The sequence below is a fragment of the Mesoplodon mirus genome (genome assembly GCF_964341445.2).
Source record: "Mesoplodon mirus genome assembly, chromosome: 8".
In the NCBI taxonomy this organism is placed as follows: Eukaryota; Metazoa; Chordata; class Mammalia; order Artiodactyla; family Ziphiidae; genus Mesoplodon; species Mesoplodon mirus.
In genome coordinates, this window is record NC_138984.1 from 81,077,217 (window position 1) to 81,100,458 (window position 23,242).

General features: G+C 37.7%; 1 protein-coding gene across 1 annotated transcript in view; it reads right to left on the minus strand.

Moving 5' to 3' along the window:
- TTC21B (tetratricopeptide repeat domain 21B) overlaps positions 1–23,242 on the minus strand; it is an 89,314-nt gene that overhangs the window by 62,915 nt on the left and 3,157 nt on the right. The window contains exons 2-8 of the mRNA XM_082629815.1: positions 21,547–21,676; positions 21,348–21,458; positions 18,435–18,601; positions 16,162–16,284; positions 12,766–12,923; positions 1,520–1,604; positions 342–440 (exon numbers count right to left, since the gene is read on the minus strand). Coding sequence (XP_082485941.1) covers positions 342–440; positions 1,520–1,604; positions 12,766–12,923; positions 16,162–16,284; positions 18,435–18,601; positions 21,348–21,458; positions 21,547–21,676 — 873 coding nt within the window. The remainder of the gene's footprint in view (positions 1–341; positions 441–1,519; positions 1,605–12,765; positions 12,924–16,161; positions 16,285–18,434; positions 18,602–21,347; positions 21,459–21,546; positions 21,677–23,242) is intronic.

The following is a 23,242-nucleotide window of genomic DNA, read 5'->3' on the forward strand; positions in this document are numbered from 1 at the left end:
GCAACAGGAGAGGCCACAAGAGTGAGAGGCCTGCGTACCGCAAAAAAAAACCATAAAGAACATCCCTAGTCGTAAATCCTACGCTCTGATTCCCATTTCCTTTGTCTGGAAGGCACTTCCCTATCCTTAAAGGATTCACGGGTGCCACTTCCTCCATGATACCTCATGATGGCTTCTGATAGCTGGAAACTTTATCTCCTCTGAACTACCTTAAGAATGTATCACATATTTATAGACAGATCACATTTTCACTCTAGGTCATGTGCTTTTTGGTGCCTCAACATTTGTGACTAATTTTATATTTCCAGCTACAAATAACAGAGCTCTGTTGGCACTCTTACAGTTCTGCTGAAGGCTATTGTGATATTATAAAAAAGTTGAGCATTCTGTGGTTCCATGGCATCTAGTGCATTTCCTAAGTTTTCCAGCTTGGTGGCAGCCTAAAACAAAAAGTATTCAGTATTATTTAAAAATAAGAATAAAAGAACATAATACATGACATGTACACTAATATTATTATTAATATTTAAAAAGATCTTTGCTTTTATAAAGTCCCCTTCTTCCAATGAAATCTTATATGTTGCAAGAGGATAAAAGGCCCTTTTATAAAAAGTTGAATAATTATAAATAAATAACTGCATTTTAAAATGTGTTTCCTTAATAATTGTTATTGAATGGAAACCTTTGGGTTTCCTAAGGGTGGGTAAAGATACCCATAATATTCAATTAACTATACATGCCAAGCTCCCTCTCCAATAATTAATTCATAACACACGAGATATGAATGATAACATATTTACAAACATTACTATAATATGAGATCAGTCCTTGGATTACCTACATAGCCTGGTTTATATTTAAAATATTTTCTAGAACAGAAAAATCAGATACTTGACATAAATAATTTCAATGCCTGGAAAATTTACTGAAGAGTTGCTCCTTACTGAAGTATTTACTAGGTACTATCACATTATCCAATTTAACCAGACTAAATACCAGTCTAAATCTATCACTTGTTATAATACTATTTACTTCAGACTGGATTTTGGCATTCCATAATCTAGTATACAGTCAATGTGTTCACTAGCAGAGAAAACATGTGCCTTATAAGGTCCAATGGGATTTCACCCTAAGCCCATTTAACTTATGCAAACTCAATAAAATTGTAAAAGTACTATGAATTATATTTTGTGTATGTTCTCTTCCATACCCAGCATCACTTGTTACATTAATCATATATATTACTGCACATGAGTTTTACATAGAAACAGCATGTGCTGTAGTTAATAATTTTTAAAGTTTTCATAGGAATTTTAACTACATGATATTTTTGCTTTACTAGGTGATTTAACAAACCCACCTCTTTGTTAAGGTATATTTCTAGGAATCAACTAAAAACTACCATGACATACATTCTAAAGCAGCACTTCAAGGCTCTTTTGTATGTGCATGTGTGTGTGTGTAACTAAATACATATTTAGTATAGGAAACATAAATATAATAGTACCATACAACTTACCTTCTCTATATCCCCCTCCCTACACAAATAGTAAAGGGCCATCATTCTTAGTGCTTCCACATTTTGATTATCTTGCAGCATTAACCTGCAAAAAAAATTTCAGTTAATGTTATGTATTTTTATTTGACGGCTTGAAAACTTGGTTTGCTGATTATTCCACTGTTTAAATAAGTAATTTTAATTAGTAAAGTGACATCTCCTTTATGAAAATTATCAATCTCATTATTTAAACCCCAAAGAATCGCTGGATCTTAATTTTGATATGTTTAAGAAAGATATGAATATATTCTACCATACTCAACAGTATATTAAAAGAATAATTCACCCTGACCACACTGATTTATTACAAGAATTCCAGGAATGTAAAGATGGGCTGAATATCAAAAACTCTATTAATGGAATTCACAACATTAAGATAGATCCAATGTGAGGGCTCCCCTGGTGCTGCAGTGGTTGAGAGTCCGCCTGCCGATGCAGGGGACATGGGTTCGTGCCCCGGTCCGGGAAGATCCTGCATGCCGCGCAGCGGCTGGGCCTGTGAGCTATGGCCGCTGAGCCTGCGCATCCGGAGCCTGTGCTCCGCAACAGGAGAGGTCACAACAGTGAGAGGCCCGCGTACCACAAGAAAAAAAAAAAGATCCAATGTGGTAAAAATAAATTAGAAAATATTATTAAAAAATCCTTTTAATAATAGGAACAAAAACAAAACTTAGTAAGAAATATGCAAAAGCTACAGAAATTTCTATAAAACTTTATCAAGGGTATTCAGAAATGGAACTGAATAAATGGGGTAACACACTAGGTTTCTTACCATGCACGGTATGCTATGTTGAATTATTAGCTCCAGCTTTTTCACTCTCCCTGATTACATGCTTTCTGCCATGTAACTGAGCAGTTCCCCCTACAAATGCTGGCTTGTGCTTCACTGCCCCCAACTACAAACCTGGACATTTTTCTCGGCCAACGGGATGTGGACAGGAATGGCAGTGTGCCACACCTGTTTCAGAGGCATCACATATTTCTGCTTGTCCTCTGCAACTCTGCTATCACCATAAGAAGGGCTTCCTCTAGGTAGCTGGTGTTCTTTGGCTGGAGCCCAGGGAAGAACACCCTTCGAGTGGACCAGAGTCCAAACTGCAATGAGGTGCCACGCCCTCCCAGCTGGATCTGAAACTTGAAGCAGAGTCCCAGCCACACATCTGGACTGGGTCAGTGAGCCTACATGACCCACACCAAAGTACAAATGAGTGCACAGTATCACATGCCCTGAGATGTGTGGTCGTTTGCTGTAGATCAATAGCTGCCTAATGATAATACTCATTTGGGGTTAAAAAAATTCTCCCCAAATAATCTACAGACTTAATGCAATTCAACCCAATATCATAAAGTTTTTCATTTTTTAAAACAAGTTATTCTGATAGTCAACTGCAAAAGAAGGGCCAAAAAAGCTACCAAAAAAGAAACATGATGGAGAACTTCCCCTAAAAGACGTAAAAATCCATTAGAAATGTAGGAAAGAACAGATCCAGTTAAAAAGAAAAAAAGAACCAGTCAATATACAGAAAAAAAAAATAGCTTTTAGCATAAAAAAGATGCTCAATGGCAACATGGTCAAGGAAATGAAAATAAAAATAAGTTACCATTCTTATTCTACCAGATTGTTTAAAAAACAAATAAAAAACCCCACATTGACAATAGCCAGAATTGGTAAGGATGGGGGCTGGGCACGCAATAGACTACTAATGAGAATCTTAGTATAATTTCTTACAAGAACAGTTTGGCAACATTTATCAAAATGTCAAATGTGTATACCTGAGGCAGAGACTGCAATCTCTCCTCAAGTCCACTCTCCCCTTACTTGCTTGGGCTCAGGGCTAGCCAACACTTCCCACCCATCTCCGCAGGTAGCCACGGCCAATGTGAGAGGAAGCAGTTTATGGCATTTCTGGGCCTGGGCTTTTAAGAAAAGTGGAATGACTCCTTCATACTCTTTCCCCTCTTACCAGCTGGACACCGATGTCATGAGGTTTTAGGAAATGGCAGAGTTGCAAGATGGAGAGCTTGGGTCCCTTGAAGACAGTGTGGGAGAAGGCTGCCTGATCAAATCTTACACCCACTCAAAACAGTTACATGTGACCAAAAAAAAAGCTCACTGTGTTAAAACATATGTTTGGATCTACTTTTTTTTTCAACATTTTTTTTTTTTTTTTTTTTTTGCTGTACACGGGACTCTCACTGTTGTGGCCTCTCCCGTTGTGGAGCACAGGCTCCGGACATGCAGGCTCAGCAGCCACGGGCCTAGCTGCTCCATGGCATGTGGGATCTTCCTGGACTGGGGCACGAACCCGTGTCCCCTGCATCAGCAGGTGGACTCTCAATCACTGCGCCACCAGGGAAGCCCTGGATCTACTTTTTTTTCTTTTTTTAACATCTTTATTGGAGTATAATTGCTTAACAATGGTGTGTTAGTTTCTGCTTTATAAAAAAATGAATCAGTTATACATATACATATGTTTCCATGTCCCCTCCCTCTTGCGTCTCCCTCCCACCCTCCCTATCCCACCCCTCCAGGCAGTCACAAAGCACCAAGCTGATCTCCCTGTGCTATGCGGCTGCTTCCCACTAGCTATCTACCTTACGTTTGGTAGTGTATATATGTCCATGCCTCTCTTTCGCTTTGTCACGGCTTACCCATCCCCCTCCCCATATCCTCAAGTCCATTCTCAGTAGGTCTGTGTCTTTATTCCTGTCTTACCCCTAGGTTCTTCATGACATTTTTTTTCTTAAATTCCATATATATGTGTCAGCATACAGTATTTGTCTTTCTCTTTCTGACTTACTTCACTCTGTATGACAGACTCTAGGTCCATCCACCTCATTACAAATAGCTCAAATTCATTTCTTTTTATGGCTGAGTAATATTCCATTGTATATATGTGCCACATCTTCTTTATCCATTCATCCGATGATGGACACTTAGGTTATTTCCATCTCCGGGCTATTGTAAATAGGGCTGCTATGAACATTTTGGTACATGACTCTTTTTGAATTATGGTTTTCTCAGGGTATATGCCCAGTAGTGGGATTGCTGGGTCATATGGTAGTTCTATTTGTCGTTTTTTAAGGAACCTCCATACCGTTCTCCATAGTGGCTGTACCAATTCACATTCCCACCAGCAGTGCAAGAGTGTTCCCTTTTTTCCACACCCTCTCCAGCATTTATTGTTTCTAGATTTTTTGATGATGGCCATTCTGACTGGTGTGAGATGATATCTCATTGTAGTTTTGATTTGCATTTCTCTAATGATTAAAGATGTTGAGCATCTTTTCATGTGTTTGTTGGCAGTCTATATCTTCTTTGGAGAAATGTCTATTTAGGTCTTCTGCCCATTTTTGGATTGGGTTGTTTCTTTTTTTGTTATTGAGCTGCATGAGCTGCTTATAAATTTTGGAGATTAATCCTTTGTGAGTTGCTTCATTTGCAAATATTTTCTCCCATTCTGAGGGTTGTCTTTTGGTCTTGTTTATGGTTTCCTTTGCTGTGCAAAAGCTTTTAAGTTTCATTAGGTCCCATGTGTTTATTTTTGTCTTTATTTCCATTTCTCTAGGAGGTGGGTCAAAAAGGATCTTGCTGTGATTTATGTCATAGAGTGTTCTGCCTATGTTTTCCTCTAAGAGTTTGATAGTGTCTGGCCTTACATTTAGGTCTTTAATCCATTTTGAGCTTATTTTTGTGTATGGTGTTAGGGAGTGATCGAATCTCATACTTTTACATGTCCCTGTCCAGTTTTCCCAGCACCACTTATTGAAGAGACTGTCCTTTCTCCACTGTATATTCCTGCCTCCTTTATCAAAGATAAGGTGACCATATGTGCATGGGTTTATCTCTGGGCTTTCTATCTTGTCCCATTGATTATCTTTCTGTTTTTGTGCCAGTACCATACTGTCTTGATTACTGTAGCTTTGTAGTATAGTCTGAAGTCAGGGAGCCTGATTCCTCCAGCTCCATTTTTCGTTCTCAAGATTGCTTTGGCTATTCGGGGTCTTTTATGCTTCCATACAAATTGTGAAATTTTTTGTTCTAGTTCTGTGAAAAATGCCAGTGGTAGTTTGATAGGGATTGCATTGAATCTGTAGATTGCTTTGGGTAGTAGAGTCATTTTCACAGTGTTGATTCTTCCAATCCAAGAACGTGGTATATCTCTCCATCTATTTGTATCATCTTTAATTTCTTTTATCAGTGTCTTATAATTTTCTGCATACAGGTCTTTTGTCTCCTTAGGTAGGTTTATTCCTAGATATTTTATTCTTTTTGTTGCAATGGTAAATGGGAGTGTTTCCTTGATTTCATTTTCAGATTTTTCATCATTAGTATATAGGAGTGCCAGAGATTTCTGTGCATTAATTTTGTATCCTGCTACTTTACCAAATTCATTGATTAGCTCTAGTAGTTTTCTGGTGGCATCTTTAGGATTCTCTATGTATAGCATCATGTCATCTGCAAACAGTGACAGCTTTACTTCTTTTCCAATTTGGATTCCTTTTATTTCCTTTTCTTCTCTGATTGCTGTGGCTAAAACTTCCAAAACTATGTTGCATAAGAGTGGTGAGAGTGGGCAGCCTTGTCTTGTTCCTGATCTTAGTGGAAATGGTTTCAGTTTTCCACCATTGAGGACAATGTTGGCTGTGGGTTTGTCATATATGGCCTTTATTATGTTGAGGAAAGTTCCCTCTATGCCTACTTTATGGAGGGTTTTTATCATAAATGGGTGTTGAATTTTGTCAAAAGCTTTCTCTGCATCTATTGAGATGATCATATGGTTTTTCTCCTTCAATTTGTTAATATGGTGTATCACGTTGATTGATTTGCGTATATTGAAGAATCCTTGCATTCCTGGAATAAACCCCACTTGATCATGGTGTATGATCCTTTTAATGTGCTGTTGGATTCTGTTTGATAGTATTTTGTTGAGGATTTTTGCATCTATGTTCATCAGTTATATTGGCCTGTAGTTTTCTTTCTTTGTGACATCCTTGTCTGGTTTTGGTATCAAGGTGATGGTGGCCTCGTAGAATGAGTTTGGGAGTGTTCCTCCCTCTGCTATATTTTGGAAGAGTTTGAGAAGGATGGGTGTTAGCTTTTCTCTAAATGTTTGATAGAATTCGCCTGTGAAGTCATCTGGTCCTGGGCTTTTGTTTGTTGGAAGATTCTTTATCACAGTTTCAATTTCAGTGCTTGTGATTGGTCTGTTCATATTTTCTATTTCTTCCTGATTCAGTCTTGGCAGGTTGTGCATTTCTAAGAATTTGTCCATTTCTTCCAGGTTGTCCATTTTATTGGCAGAGTTGCTTATAGTAATCTCTCATGATCTTTTGTATTTCTGCAGTGTCAGGTGTTACTTCTCCTTTTTCATTTCTAATTCTATTGATTTGAGTCTTCTCCCTTTTTTTCTTGATGAGTCTGGCTAATGGTTTATCAATTTTGTTTATCTTCTCAAAGAACCAGCTTTTAGTTTTATTGATCTTTGCTATCGTTTCTTTCATTTCTTTTTCATTTATTTCTGATCTGATTTTTATGATTTCTTTCCTTCTGCTAACTTTGGGGTGTTTTTGTTCTTCTTTCTCTAATTGCTTTAGGTGCAAGGTTAGGTTGTTTATTCAAGATGTTTCCTGTTTCATAAGGTGGGATTGTATTGCTATAAACTTCCCTCTTAGAACTGCTTTTGCTGCATCCCATAGGTTTTGGGTCGTCGTGTTTCCATTGTCATTTGTTTCTAGGTATTTCTTAATTTCCTCTTTGACTTCTTCAGTGATCACTTCGTTATTAAGTAGTGTATTGTTCAGCCTCCATGTGTTTTTATTTTTTACAGATCTTTTCCTGTAATTGATACCTAGTTTCATAGCATTCTGGTCAGAAAAGATACTTGATACAATTTCAATTTTCTTAAATTTACCAAGGCTTGATTTGTGACCCAAGATATGATCTATCCTGGAGAATGTTCCATGAGCACTTGAGAAAAATGTGTATTCTGTTGTTTTTGGATGGAATGTCCTATAAATATCAATTAAGTCCATCTTGTTTAATGTATCATTTAAAGCTTGTGTTTCCTTATTGATTTTCATTTTGGATGATCTGTCCATTGGTGAAAGTGGGGTGTTAAAATCCCCTACTATTATTGCGTTACTGTCAATTTCCCCTTTTATGGCTGTTAGTATTAGCCTTATGTATTGAGGTGCTCCTATGTTGGGTGCATAAATATTTACAATTGTTATATCTTCTTCTTGGATCGATCCCTTGATCATTATGTAGTGTCCTTCTTTGTCTCTTCTAGTAGTCTTTATTTTAAAGTCTATTTTGTCTGATATGAGAATTGCTACTCCAGCTTTCTTTTGATTTCCATTTGCATGGAATATCTTTTTCTATCCCCTTACTTTCAGTCTGTATGTGTCTCTAGGTCTGAAGTGGGTCTCTTGTAGACAGCAAATATATGGGTCTTGTTTTTTGTATCCATTCAGCCAATCTGTGTCTTTTGGTGGGAGCATTTAGTCCATTTACATTTAAGATAATTATCGATATGTATGTTCCTATTCCTATTTTCCTAATTGTTTTGGGTTTGTTATTGTAGGTCTTTTCCTTCTGTTGTGTTTCTTGCCTAGCGAAGTTCCTTTAGCATTTGTTGTAAAGCTGGTTTGGTGGTGCTGAACTCTCTCAGCTTTTGCTTGTCTGTAAATGTTTTAATTTCTCCATTGAATCTGAATGAGATCCTTGCTGGGTAGAGTAATCTTGGTTGCAGATTTTTCTCCTTCATCACTTTAAATATGTCCTGCCAGTCCCTTCTGGCTTGCAGAGTTTCTGCTGAAAGATCAGCTGTTAACCTTATGGGGATTCCCTTGTGTGTTATTTGTTGTTTTTCCCTTGCTGCTTTTAATATGTTTTCTTTGTATTTAATTTTTGACAGTTTGATTAATATGTGTCTTGGCGTATTTCTCCTTGGGTTTATCCTGTATGGGACTCTCTGTGCCTCCTGGACTTGACTATTTCCTTTCCCATATTAGGGAACTTTTCAACTATAATCTCTTCAAATATTTTCTCAGTCCCTTTCTTTTTCTCTTCTTCTTCTGGAACCCCTATAATTCGCATGATGGTGGGTTTAATGTTGCCCCAGAGGTCTCTGAGACTCTCCTCAGCTCTTTTCATTCTTTTTTCTTTCTTCTGCTCTGCTGTAGTTATTTCCACTATTTTATCTTCCACATCACTTAACCGTTCTTCTGCCTCAGTTATTCTGCTATTGATCCCATCTAGAGTATTTTCCATTTCATTTTTTGTGTTTTTAATCATTGCTTGATTCATCTTTATTTCTTCTAGGTCCTTGCTAACTGTTTCTTGCATTTTGTCTATTCTATTTCCAAGATTTTAGATCATCTTTACTATCATTCTGAATTCTTTTTCAGGTATATTGCCTATTTCCTCTTCATTTGTTAGGTCTGGTGGGTTTTTATCTTGCTCCTTCTCCTGCTGTGTGTTTTTCTGTCTTCTCATTTTGCTTATCTTCCTGTGTTTGGGGTCTCCTTTTCGAAGGCTGCAGGTTCGTAGTTCCTGTTGTTTTTGGTGTCTGTCCCCAGTGGCTAAGGTTGGTTTAGTGGGTTGTGTAGGCTTCCTGGTGGAGGGGACTAGTGCCTGTGTTCTGTTGGATGAGGCTGGATCTTGTCTTTCTGGTGGGTGGGTCCACGTCTGGTGGTGTGTTTTGGGCTGTCTGTGGACTTTTTATGATTTTAGGCAGCCTCTCTGCTAATGGGTGGGGTTGTGTTCCTGTCTTGCTAGTTGTTTGGCATAGGGTGTCCAGCACTGTAGCTTGCTGGTCGTTGAGTGAAGCTGGGTGCTGGTGTTGAGATGGAGATCTCTGGAAGATTTTCACCATTTGATATTATGTGGAGCTGGGAGGTCTCTTGTGGACCAGTGTCCTGAAGTTGGCTCTCCCACCTCAGAGGCACAGCACTGACTCCTGGCTCCTCAATTTGGGATGATGCGTTGTCTATTCACGTATTCCACAGATGCAGGGTACATCAAGTTGACTGTGGAGCTTTAATCCGCTGCTTCTGAGGCTGCTGGGAGAGATTTCCCTTTCTGTTCTTTGTTCTCACAGCTCCCAGGTCTCAGCTTTGGATTTGGCCCCGCCTCTCAGTGTAGGTCGCTGGAGGTCGTCTGTTCTTCGCTCACAGGACAGGGTTAAAGGAGCAGCCGCTTCGGGGACTCTGGCTCACTCAGACCAGGGGAGGGGGGGGCACGGAGTGTGGGGCGAGCCTGCAGCAGCAGAGGCCGGCGTGACGTTGCACCAGTCCGAGGCACGCCGTGCATTCTCCCAGGGAAGCCGTCCCTGGATCCCGGGACCCCGGCAGTGACGGGCTGCACAGGCTCCCCGGAAGTGGGGAGTGGACAGTGACCTGCGTTTGCACATAGGCCTCTTGGCGGCGACAGCAGCCCCAGCATCCCACACCCGTCTCTGGCATCCGCGCTTTCAGCCGCAGCTCGCGCCCATCTCTGGAGCTCCTTTAAGCAGCGCTCTTAATCCCCTCTTCTCACGCACCAGGAAACAAAGAGGGAAGAAAAAGTCTCTTGCCTCTTCGGCAGGTCCAAACTTTTTCCTGGACTCCCTCCTGGCTAGCTGTGGCACATTAGCCCCTTCAGGCTGTGTTCACGCCACCCGCCCCGGTCTTCTCCCTGTGCTCCCCCTGGATCTACTTTTTATAGGAGCTTAGCTTACCCTAAAAAAATATAATTCCCTTTAAATTAGTAATCCCTCATTTGGGAAACCATTCTTCAGAAATACTCCTATATGGGGGCTTCCCTGGTGGCGCAGTGGTTGAGAGTCCACCTGCCGGTGCAGGGGACACGGGTTCGAGCCCTGGTCTGGGAGGATCCCACATGCCGCGGAGCAGCTGAGCCCGTGAGCCACAGCTACTGAGCCTGCGCCTCTGGAGCCTGTGCTCCGCAACAGGAGAGGCCGTGACAGTGAGAGGCCTGCGCACCGCGATGAGTGGCCCACGTTCGCCGCAACTGGAGAGAGCCCTCGCACAGAAACGGAGACCCAACACAGCCAAAAACAAATTAATTAATTAAAAAAATACTGAAGCAATCATAGCAAAGTGTAAACTATCAATAAAGTAGTAATAGAATTTAAAAAAAAAAATACTCCTATATGTTTATAAAGGTGTGTGTGTGTGTGTGTGTTCACTGCAATATTTAGAACAGCAAAAAATTAGAAACATGCCTACCAATGGGGAAAGATAAAATAAACTATATTTATGTTCACTTTATAGATGCTATTCATTGTTAATAAACATAAAAGGATATCCATGAAATACTAAGTTAAAGAGATATCAAGTTTAAAAGCTATATAACAAGTCTATTTTTCATTTTTTAAATGCCCCCCAAGATATATGCACATATTTATACATTATGTGGATACCTCCCACTCACACACCCCCACGCAGTGCCTAGAGAGGAAATCTGGAAAAATATAAACATCAGAAAGTTACTTATACCCAAATTGTGGTCTCCAAATACCATTTCTCAGTAAAAGGAATTAGATTGCCCTGGACCATGGCTGATACCTATACAGGGCAGTAAATACACAAAATAACCCTGGTATATCTTGCCATACCAAATAGTAAGGAAACTATCAAAGACTACTAGGGTCATGTCAAAAAAGACTCAAGAACTAACTTGAAGAAGCTACTAATGGCCAAAGATAACTCAATCTGAGCAATTATAATAACCAAAAGGGTTAGAATCACTCAAGTTTAATCCATGTCATATAAACAAACAAACCCAACCCACTATCAATCACCAATGGAGAATGGATGCTAGGGGCCTTTTTTGTTTGTTTCTGAAACCTGGAAATAAGGGAAAAGACTCAAGCATTTATTCAACTTTTCTTTCGTTTTTTTTTTTTTTTTTTTTGCGGTATGTGGGCCTCTCACTGTTGTGGGCTGTCCCGTTGCGTAGCACAGGCTCCGGATGTGCAGGCTCAATGGCCATGGCTCACAGGCCCAGCCACTCTGCGGCACGTGGGGTCTTCCCAGACCAGGGCATGAACCCGTGTCCCCTGCATCAGCAGGCAGACTCTCAAACACTGCGCCACCAGGGAAGCCCCAACTTTTCTTACATGATCTATAACACTAGATAACCAATCAGCAGGTTGGAAGTTTTTCTTTATAGGAGGATTCTAGCTAAGAAATGCAGAAAGAATGACATAACCATACTGTAACCCTAAACCAAGTACCCAGATATTGAGCTCGAATTGCTGCTAATACCACAAAAAAAAGAGAGACAAGCATAGATTATGTCTCTTTGATGGAAGAACACATCAGCACTTATGAATTAACTGCCAAACAAAGAAACAAATAGTGAATGTGAATCTAACCAAGTCTCTAGATCCATCACCAATTTATTAGAAATACTGAGGATAAGCAATAAGCTACACAGTTATATGGCATACAATCAATACAACTCATATCATTCAAAACCTGTAGGATAAAAATACTGGTTTAACTTATTTAGCAAGAACAAAAAGAGGAGGGGGTTGTTGGGGAGAAAGAGGAACAAAGCAGGAAGGGAAGAAGGGAGAGAGGGAACGCTCCAATGCCTTCACACTTCAGAAGAAAACCCAAAATCTTTACCGTGACCAACAAGACCCTGTGCTCTGACGTCACCGCCTAGTCATCTTGCTCCTTCCCATCCTTAACCATATGACACGTACTCTTGCCTCAAGGTCTCTGCACTTGCATTTGCTTCTTACTGCAGTCTTCTCTGGGATGTCTGCAAGCTGGCTCCCTCTGTCAAATGCCATCTTCTCCCAGGCCTTCCCTGCCAACCCATAAAATTGAAGCCCCTCCCCCCAGGTCCCTAGTTCACTTTCCGGCTTTATTTTTTCTCCATTGCACTTATAACTTTTTAACATACTACATAATTTCTTACTTGTTCTGCTTATTATATAAGCTTCATGAGGTCAGGGATATTTGTCTTTCTGCATATAAGAGTGCTTTAGAATAGCTACCCAAATATTTATGTAAATCTATAAATTCAGCCTTTAAAAACAATGCAACGTTAAGGTTTTCCTCAATTCTATATTGTTTGAAAAATTCAAATTAAAAAAACCTTCTAGAAAAAAATACACATAGATTTTCTTTTTTCTCAAAATTACAACCAGATCCAAAGATACTTGTGACATCTTTTTTTACTTAACCTCTGTGCTGTCTCAACCGTCTGGTCCCAATCCTGCAAGGCTAGTTGTAGTTTCATTTTCTTTATAAAAGCAGGAAGGAAACTTGGAAAGTTCATGATTATCTGGTTCACAGTCTCCAGAGCACCTGAATAATTCTGGCGCATCTCAAGGCACTGTGCCTAAAGGGAGAAAAAAGAAAAAAGTGACATCAAAACTGTGATCATATATACTAAGGTTCTCACAGCAGTTACCCTGGAAGAGGTAGAATTCTAGTGTTTAACATTTTTTATATTTGTATTTTCTGACCTTTCTGTAAGAAACAGTTTTCACTTTTATAATCAGAAAAAAAAAAATAAGTTTTAATCAAACAAAATTTTAAAACATCACAGAATAAAAATATTTTACATTATAAGTGACTGTTTTAAAATCCACTTTTGAGGCTTCCCTGGTGGCGCAGTGGTTGGGAGTCCGCCTGCCAATGCAGGGGACACGGGTTCGTGCCCCGGTCCAGGGGGATCCCGCGTGCCGCGGAGCGGCTGGGCCCGTGGGCCGTGGCCGCTGGGCCTGTGCTCCACAGCGGGAGAGGCCGCAGCAGTGAGGGGCCCGCGTGCCGCAAAAAAAAAGAAAAAAAAAAATCCACTTTTAAATAATTGAGAAATATAACTACAGGGTGAAAAATTTGAAATTTTTTAGAAACACCATAAGGAATGTTTCTACTTATAACAGAAAAATTACCTTTTAGAGTAAAATATTTCCAGGATATTTGCAAGTAGCATTTAAAACTAATAGATATTGTATCTTTTTTTTTTTTTTGATATTGTACCTTTTAAAAAAATTACTTTCAGGCTAAAGAAGATAAGATTTTAAAGAATCAGCAAAACAAAGTGCAAAACTACCTCAATATTTTCACTTCTATGAATTATCTTAAGGACATAAATGGATAAGACCAAAAAGAAGCATATTTATGGCAGAACTATTTATAATAGAAAAAAATTAAAATAACCGGAAATGGCCACCTAGGATTAAATGATAGCATATTTACTTAATAAAATTTTAGGTGGCCATTAAAACTCATTATGTTAATTTGTAGATCGATATTTACTGACACGAAGAGATGTCGTTTACGATATAATAGTTTAGCTGGTTATCTCCAATGGTGATATTTATTTTAAATTCAGATATTACTGTATTCTAAAATTTTTCTACAATGTACATGTATTACTTTCATAGTCAGAAAATATAAATCTATAAATATAGTAAGTGCTTTAAGAACAGATGATGAGGCATATTTATCATATGTCAGATTTTTTAAAATGTGTTTCTGAATCTCCTTTAGGAATAAATTTAGTCCTAGAATATCTCAGTTCAAAATGAACATCCAGTCTCAACAGATGTACAGTAAAACTGCAATATATTCCCCAAATCAGTTTGAGATTATGTTCCCATATAATTAAAGGAAAGTATGAGAACCATCCGAAGGCGCCACTATGTCAAAATAAATTATTATTTAAATTTCTCAATAGTGGACAATAATAGCAAAAAAGATTAATGCAGATAATTTTAAAAAATATATATGCCTTTGCAATCTGCTTAAATAGCTGATAACATAAAATAACAAAATTATGCAAATAGACCACATCTAATACCTCCTTAGACCATTACCTCCCATATGAATGCAACATACTATATTAAATGAAACTAAATTTGCTATATAATTGGTTCATATCATTCCTAGTTGGAATTCAACTAATGCAAGCCTCTTGCTGAATGAACTGAAAAATAAATACATAATTGGAATGGGTTATATCAGAAAAAGAATTTAAACCAGTCTAAAGTATTAGAGGAAAAAGGTAAATCCTTCCTAAGCTGCTTATATTGACACTTGAAATAGCCCTACCTTAGATTACCTACTAGCTTTTCTTTAAGTAATAGAGGGGAGCAGAAATGATCAAGAAAAACTTATTTAAAAATTTGCTAAATTCCCGTAACCTCTAGCAGTGCCATTAGGCAAAACCTGAGTCTAAGCAGGACGAATACTAGTTGTACTGGTGGCAAACATCTGAACAAGCTCACTAGCCAGGGAAATTGACAAGAGCAATGTAGGGACATTGGCAATAGCCAAGACACCAATAATCCTTTCTTTCTTTTTTATCCCCCCACACCAGATTACTGCTAATTTAATAGACTGTTTTCCTAATATAAATTTAATTTTTTGCTGAAATAAAAAATGATCTTTTTTTTTAATTTAAGGCATTCAGACGGCATCCATGGAATTGAAGAAAAAGTCCAAATTAAACATTTCTACCCACCAATGATTTCTAATGACACTGCCACTTGGTCATCCCTCTCAATGTAAGTTAGATCATGTTATTTCTCTTTTCATTGGCTGCCCATCTATCTGGTTCAAAGCAAAAGCCAAAGGCTTTACAGAATCAGCCAGCCTCTCCTCATTGCCCCCCATGCCCACCTGCCCTGACATTCACCTTCTCTCCCTTTAGCCTTCACTTTTCTCCCCTTCACTCATTCTGCTTTAGTCTCCAGGCCTCCTAGCAATGCCTTCAACATGCTTAAGGTATTTGAACTCACTACTCCCCTATTTGTAATGCATGCTCTCCCCAGGTGCCCACAGGGCTTTAACCCTCACCTCCTAAATGTCTTTGCTCAAATGTCACTTTCTCTGACCACATTATTTAAAACTGCAAGTTCATACCCCAGTTGTACTTCCCCCTCTTTCCTTGCTTTATTTTTCCATTGTACTTACCACCTTCTAATATACCATATAATTCACTTACTTTCTTATTGTCTGTCTCCACCAGTAGAACATAAGCTCTGTAAAAGCAAGAGGTTTTATTTTGCTTAGGGTATCCCTAGTATGTAGAGTGATGCCTCACACATATTAGATACATCATAGATGTTTGGTGAGTAGATAATATAGGAACAGGGCTTCCCTGGTGGCGCAGTGGTTGAGAGTCCGCCTGCCGATGCAGGGGACACGGGTTCGTGCCCCAGTATGGGAAGATCCCACATGCCACGGAGCAGCTGGGCCCGTGAGCCATGGCCGCTGAGCCTGCGCGTCCGGAGCCTGTGCTCCGCAACAGGAGAGGCCACAACAGTGAGAGGCCCATGTACCGCAAAAAAAAAAAAAAAAATAATAATAATAATAATATAGGAACCACCACAACCACCAACAGCAACAACAAAAACAATTAAAACTGATCCAGGATTCAGGAATTTGGCAGGGAATACTTTTCTCTAGCTTACTGTTCATCGTCCCATACAAATGCAAGTCCCTCCTGAAGTTGAGAGTTGATAAAAGTAACATAAAAACTATCTTTTGAGCTACTTTGTTTTGTTGGGTTTCATATATATTACAAATAAATTTTAAAACATCATTTTATTAATCTAACGTCAACTCACCTTACCCAGCAGAGCAAAAATATCATTTCCATCTTGTAATCCCTCTTCAAAATACCTTAGTGTTTTTTTAGTATAAGGTTCTTTTCCTCTTGTAATATCAAGCCATGCTCTCAAAACCTGTCCCTGTAAAATGAATAATTCTAATATTTTCATTTTTTTGGAAATGAAAGAAAGAAATGTTGATGAAGAAGTTAAATTAAGCATCATTCTTATTTGTAATTAGTAACAAAAATCAGTCTATCAAATAATGTTATGAAAAATAAAACTGCAATAAAATCACTTTCAAACCCTTGCTAGCCCACAGTCTTGGAACTATTATGAATTTCAGCCTTTAAGATTACTACTGTGGTCAATATTAATATTAAGAAGCTTGTAAAATATTCCCTTAGTACTAAATAACCAATATTCTTACATGGGGCTTTGCTAATAAATTACTAATAACTGCTAAACATGTAATTCAATACATAAATAAGAATTTGTTACCTCTTTTTGGGGAAACAGACCAAATGAACTAAGATGGTAAAAAAGAAGTGCCTTGCTTCACATTTATTAAAAATTAAGATAATTTGGCAACTATCTCAATCTCTTTGACTAGTCCAGTGAGCTTCAAATGAAAAGATAAAATGGCCTCAGAAATTTAAAAATGAAGAAGCCATGAATGTTTACCTTCAGAGATGTTAGTGAGCCAATGGACTGTAAGGTTTATAGGATTAGAAGGAAAATGAACACACGTTATTTTTCTTTTTAATGCCAAATAAAAAATTATGAAATCTGCTCATCTGTCAAAAAATTTCTAGATTAATAAACCTTAAAAATCTTTAACTAAGATCATATTTACTTCCATATATTTCACCTGAAAAGACAGGTAAGAATACTTAAACAATGTTACTTCTACTCATTAGATCACTGTACTTTCTTGAAACATTTCAACTGTGTGGATGATTCCCAACCTTTATTTCTAGTCCAATACCTTGTCTAATTTTTTCTCTTCTTTTTCTAGAAGCTCATCTACTGTCTCCATCTCATTGTTCTGTCAGAGCCTGAAATACAGAAGTCTAAAACCAAACACATCACCTCCCTCCAAGATTACCTTCTCATCCCAAAGTATTTTCTAGTCACGTTAACTGGTCTCTGAATTGTCCAGGCTTAAAACCTCAGACACATCCTTGATACCTGACACCTCAATATCTTTCCCCCCAATATTTATAATAGGTTGAAAAGTCCTGTGGGTATTTGATAATTCTCAAATTCCTACCTGAATTTGATACACTGAATAGTATTTTAGTGTAGGCCCTTAAAGCCTTCTGCCAGAAAGTACTATCTTTGGGGGCCTGCATTCTGGTTTCTTCCCAAGTCAGTTCACCCTATAAACCTTTGCTAAATTCATCTTCTGAATTTGCACTTTAATAACATCACTGACATGATTAAAAATCTTCAATGACCCTCAGTGCATATCAAATTAGATATAAGTATTTGTACCTAGCCATCAAGATCCTTCAATTTGTCCCAACCCACTTTTCCAACTTTTTCTTCCACCCTCTTGTTCTCTGTACCCTGTATTCCCATCAGGTGTGAGGTTCTCACTGTACCCAGACCTACACGTCTCCTTGTTCTTCTCCTTTCTATCTATTATCTCCCACCTTGGGAGTATCTACTTTCCTTTTCCATAATCTTTGCCTGTGGAAACTGTATCTATCTTTCAGGTTTTAGCTCAAATGCTACTTCCTTCAAGAAATTCTTCTTCATTCGCCTAACAGTTATCGATGTGATCTCTCCTTGAGTACATAAAATAGTGCCTAGCACAAAGTAAATGAGCAATAAATGTTAACTATTATTTTCCTGCACATTTTAATCACACTTCTCTCATTCCATTTGTCAATTTTCTCAAAATGTTAATTGGGTGTGTGCTCTATAACACTGCTAGATGATCCATTCATGAAAGTAAAGTTTATGTATTTTTTATCTTTCTATTATTAACAGTGCAAATAATGGTGCCTTGTACCTAGAGCAGTTCAATAAGGAGAGTGGGAGGGAAGGAAGGAGAAAGAAAAGGAGGGAAGGGAGGGAAGGAACCAGGGAGGGCTCTTGTCAAGAGTTAATAAATAACATTAAAAAAAAACAACCTTAGAGAACCACAATTTTATAAAATAATAAAATATTAAAATAAGGCTGTTATTTATAAAATGAGAATAGAGTGCGTAATAACAAAGCTTTTATATAAATAACATAAGCTTCCTTTAATGTTAGTATTTCAAAATAAGAAAACCAGCTACCTCTGTACTACCATTTGACATTTTGATCATTCGGTCAACATATTCTCTCGCCTTATCGTGACGACCAATGTGCCACAAAAATAAGCCTGCATGGTACAAAGCTTTTGGTCCAGCTCCTTTACGCTGCTCCTTCACTCTGGCATCTGATTCCAGAATAGCTTCTCTATCTGGGAGAAGGAAAAAAAGACATTAAGTGAAAATTAAGTTCTAGATTAAGAGTTTATAATAGGTCAGAGAATATAGTTCTTCTCTCTACAGCAGCACTAATAAAAATAAAATGCAAGCCACATACGTAATTTAAAATTTCCTAGTAGCCACATCAAAGAAGTAGAAACAAGTAAAATTCACTTTAGTAATATATTTTATTTAACCCAATATATCCAAATTATCATTTCAACACATAATTGATTTGAAAATTATTAAGGAGATACTTTTCTTTTTTTTCGTCTTACTAAATCTTTCAAATCTGGTATGCTCTTTACACAAAGCACATCTCAATTAAGATGTGAAATTTTCTTCAGCAAATCTTTATAGTGAGATTTCATAAAATTTCTTTTGGAAAAAGCAGAATCATATACTTGTTCTAAACATAATTTTTCTAACTGAATCAAGCATCAGTTTTAAATTTTAAAGTAAATTAATTAGAATTAAATTTAAGACTCATGTCCTCAAACGAGACACATTTCAAGTGCTCTACAGCCACCTGTGGCTAATGACCACTGTGACCACACTACAGTTCTATAGTTCATGTCATTCTCAAGACATAAAGGCTATATATGCAAATATTTTTTTTAATAATAAGATGAAAAAGTTGGCAATGATTCTAAAATGAGACAATTATTAGGGGCAAATTCAGAACTAGGAGTCAAATTACCCTACTTCCTAACCCAATTCTAAAACATATAACCAAGCCAGGCCAAGTCACAGGTCAGTGAAAGGTGGTATAATTACTACTTATATAGTTAACACTGACTGCTTGACTGCTCCCTTAAAAAGATGGCCTATGCCTAGAACTCTAATCACTTCTATTTAATCTATTATGTAAATGCCTGGGACACAAATGTCAGTTAGATCCAAATCCCAGGTCGAATCAAAATGTGGATCAGCTAGCCAATAGAAAGAAGAAATGTCAAAGCTGAGGACTGAGATTCTAACAGACTACCTTTCTGGAAATGGCTACCAAGGAAAGGTAAGTACTCTTCCTTTTAACTCTAATGATACAAATTTAAATTAAAATGTGGAATTACCAAGGAACAACTTTACGAGTTGAGGAAACAAAATTGTACTCTGGAGGGCTAGAGATTGCTTGGCAAGGGACCCCTTCTGCCCTGCCTACAGCACACCCACTGCAACACCTTCAGAAGTTCTCACTAAATAGGCATGATACAGAAACAGAACTTATGGGGCAGGAGCAGGCATTGTACCTTCCTGCCCAGATTTCCGGCAAGTCCCTAGTGGGGCATCAGCTAGCTGTGATAGTCTGAATAAAGCTAGTTCTTTCCAGATATCAGCTCAAGTACTTAATGCATCACAGCCCTTTAATAAACAGGGCTTACATTAGCATTCAGGAAGAATGTACGAGAACAATGTAGGCTCTTCCTAGGCGAGACAGACAGACATCTGGACCGCTCCTGAACTCAAGCGCAAGCAGCATTATTATGGAGGAAAGTCGAGTGACTACTCAGGTGTCTCTAAACAATCCTGGACATCACATTCTCTAACAGAACCAGTACTCTTGGGAGTAACCAATTAAACAAAAACTTGATTCTAGGAAGAAAACATTTTGTTAATTTCTCTTTTTTTTTTTTTCTTTTTTTAAGGCTTACTGACTACAGCTCTCCTACACCAATTCTCTGCTCCAGCTACACACACTCCTGCTGGAACACAGAGGAAGGGGATCCAGAGATGAACCTAATCCTGAACCATTTTCACGTATCTGCCCATCGAGTTCTCCTGTCTGAGAAGATCAAGTCCCCATTTCCACAAAGTCTTTCCAGCCTACTCCTATGGATAAACAGTACATGCCATTTCCCCACACTTTCTTAAAAGTTTTAGAAAGCATCTAGTCGTTAGATTTGTTTATGAACTAAACATATTAGTGTTTTAAATAACTTTTTATTTATTTGTACAAGTATATGTGGGTGAAGGATGTAAGTGATACTTTGCGTAAGAAAAAACTGTTTCCTAATATTTAAAAAAATTTATGGCATTTGGTAATTGTTTTATTATTTGAAACAAGATCTATTTTTACAATGCTATTAGCTGTTACTGGATATATATGGATGAATACAATACTATTTCTTTTTTATTACCTATAATTCCAATACTGTTCTGCCTCAGCCATTAAGATATGCTATGTATTAAGACAGTTCACACAATTTTAATTGCTGGTTTATGTATAAAGTTCCTTCTATAATCTAATCATATTTCCCAACCTACTACTGGATAAAAATTTACTGAATATCTTCCAAAGAGCTAGCCCCCCTGGGGGATGTAAAGGTTTTTAAGCTCAAGATATAGTAGAAGAGAGAAACTGCATGTAGCTATATACGCACAAAACAAGTTGTAAAGTTGGCCTCTACAGAGTAATTTATGTATATACCTGTTTTGAGCTGTCCTTTTTTGGTTTAACCATTAGTAATATTTATTCACCTTTACATTAATTCAAACAATCCCTACATACTAATGAAACTTCTGCCATAGGATATAAGGAATATGAAAGCGATAGAAGACCCATATTTCTCATGCTTGATAAACTTAGTCTTGTCAGGAAGATAAAACAACTATGACATAAATAGTATCTACAGATAATACATAATGCAGTGTGATTAGACTGAATGTTAAGGTAATTGAGAAAAATCAAAATGAATTGAGTAGAAAAAACTGTCTAAGCATTGTACTTAAATACTATACCTGGACTGGGACTCATTTTATGAGTGTATATCAGTGCAATTAGAGAACAAAGTGATACATCTTGTTTATTTTTAATAGCCTCAAATTCTCGAAGAGCTTCTTGAGTTCTACCTGAAAATCAAAATTACAAAGTGAAAATTGTTCTTTGTGCAAAACAAGAATTTAAAACTTATGGAAATGTTGGATAATTAGCACATACCTTCCATTAATGTACCATAGGCATAATAAAACCTGAAGAAGGGATCACTGCCATACCTCTTAGTTCCCTCACTGGCAACAAGTAACACATGATGGAAATATCTCTCTTGACAATAGTAATTAATCAAAGTCTAAGAGGAAATAAAGACTAAATGTTAAAAGAGATTCTGATGTTCTGAAATACTCTAAGCAGATATTAACCTAAGATCTTGAATAATCTAAAACTTCGATAACGTATTTTTTTCTTCCAAGTTCCTTAAATACTGTTAAAGTCTAGCACTTAAGGAATGTAGAACACAGTGAACACAAAATTATTGAAATAACTCAATGTTTTCTAATAATTTCGATCTTTTTTTCCCTAAACTATTTCCTAACAATACTGAAGGCAGGGTATTTTCACCTCTTTCCTTTCCCCACATTTTCTTAAGGTTTTAGAAAATGGGAAAACAGACAAAAAGCAGGAATTAAAAATAAAAGACAAGAGGCTTCCACTGCCAGACCAGATTTCTTTTAAAAACAAAAACCCTTCTATTTTGTTTTTATAGCATCACAAAGTAATGACCAATTAAACTCAGCAACTGATTGTCAAAGATTATCTTGTTTTCTGAGTTCCACAACAAATAACTGTCAGTAAAACAAAGGATCTATTTTTTAATGGAAATCACTATCATTAGGCTTTTTTCAAAATTATATTATTTATACATGAGGCAGAAAACTAGTATCAGGAGATACAAAGTTCTGATTAATTGGATCTACGCTTTACACCATTTTTCTCAGGATCACATCTAAGGCTTAGTTGCTAACCTAATCAAAGAGGGAAGCCATATTCACCATCACTGTGATATACCTGATTCACTCCCACAAACCAATTCGGGCCATCCCATACCTCCCTAGTCTGACTCTTCAGCTGGTTCAGCAGGAGCAAGAAATACAGATGAAGCACTGATTGACAGGATTAAAATGAGTGTCTGAACAGCTTTTTTTTTTTTTTTTTTTTTTACAGTCCATTGTTTCTGGAGGGCTACAGTCCACGTGCTTCTCTAGAACAGTCTGGCAAACATCCTCCAACTTTTACTCTGCTTCCCTCCTGTGGTTACTGTTCTCCAGTCCCTTCTCAGCCACTGTTTCTTCAAAGTGTGATCTGGACACCAATTCCAAGACCCCCGCGGTACACCTCAGGAAAGTGCAGTTTTCCTTTAGAGCCCTTTCCCTAAGGTTGCAAATGACTTCTTAGTTTGCCACAACTAAGGACACTTTTAATATCATCTTACTTGACTTCTGTCCAGCGTTTAGTGTCACTAAGCACCTATAACTCTCCTAAAAGGCAGTGGCATGGTATCATAAAAAGGACATGGATTTTAAGACCTGTTTTCAAATTTCCAGTCCATCTTATAGCCGCTCAGTTTTGCTCATTTGTAAAATGCTGGTAGTCATTTATAGGTCATTGTAAGGATTAATTGAGATATCATACTGTAAAACTCCTATTCCAAAAAAAAAAAAAAAAGTTCCTCCAAACCCCGAATGTTGATATTAAAAACAAAAACAAAAACACGTGTCCAGCCAAGACCTCTCATGGCAGCTCCAGATTCCTATTTCAATTTCCCCAAAACCCAAGCCAGACATTGTGTCAGGAATCCTCTCTTCCTGTGTGCACAGTCCCCATAAGTCTAACCAGTCAATAGGTTCTTCTTCTGTTG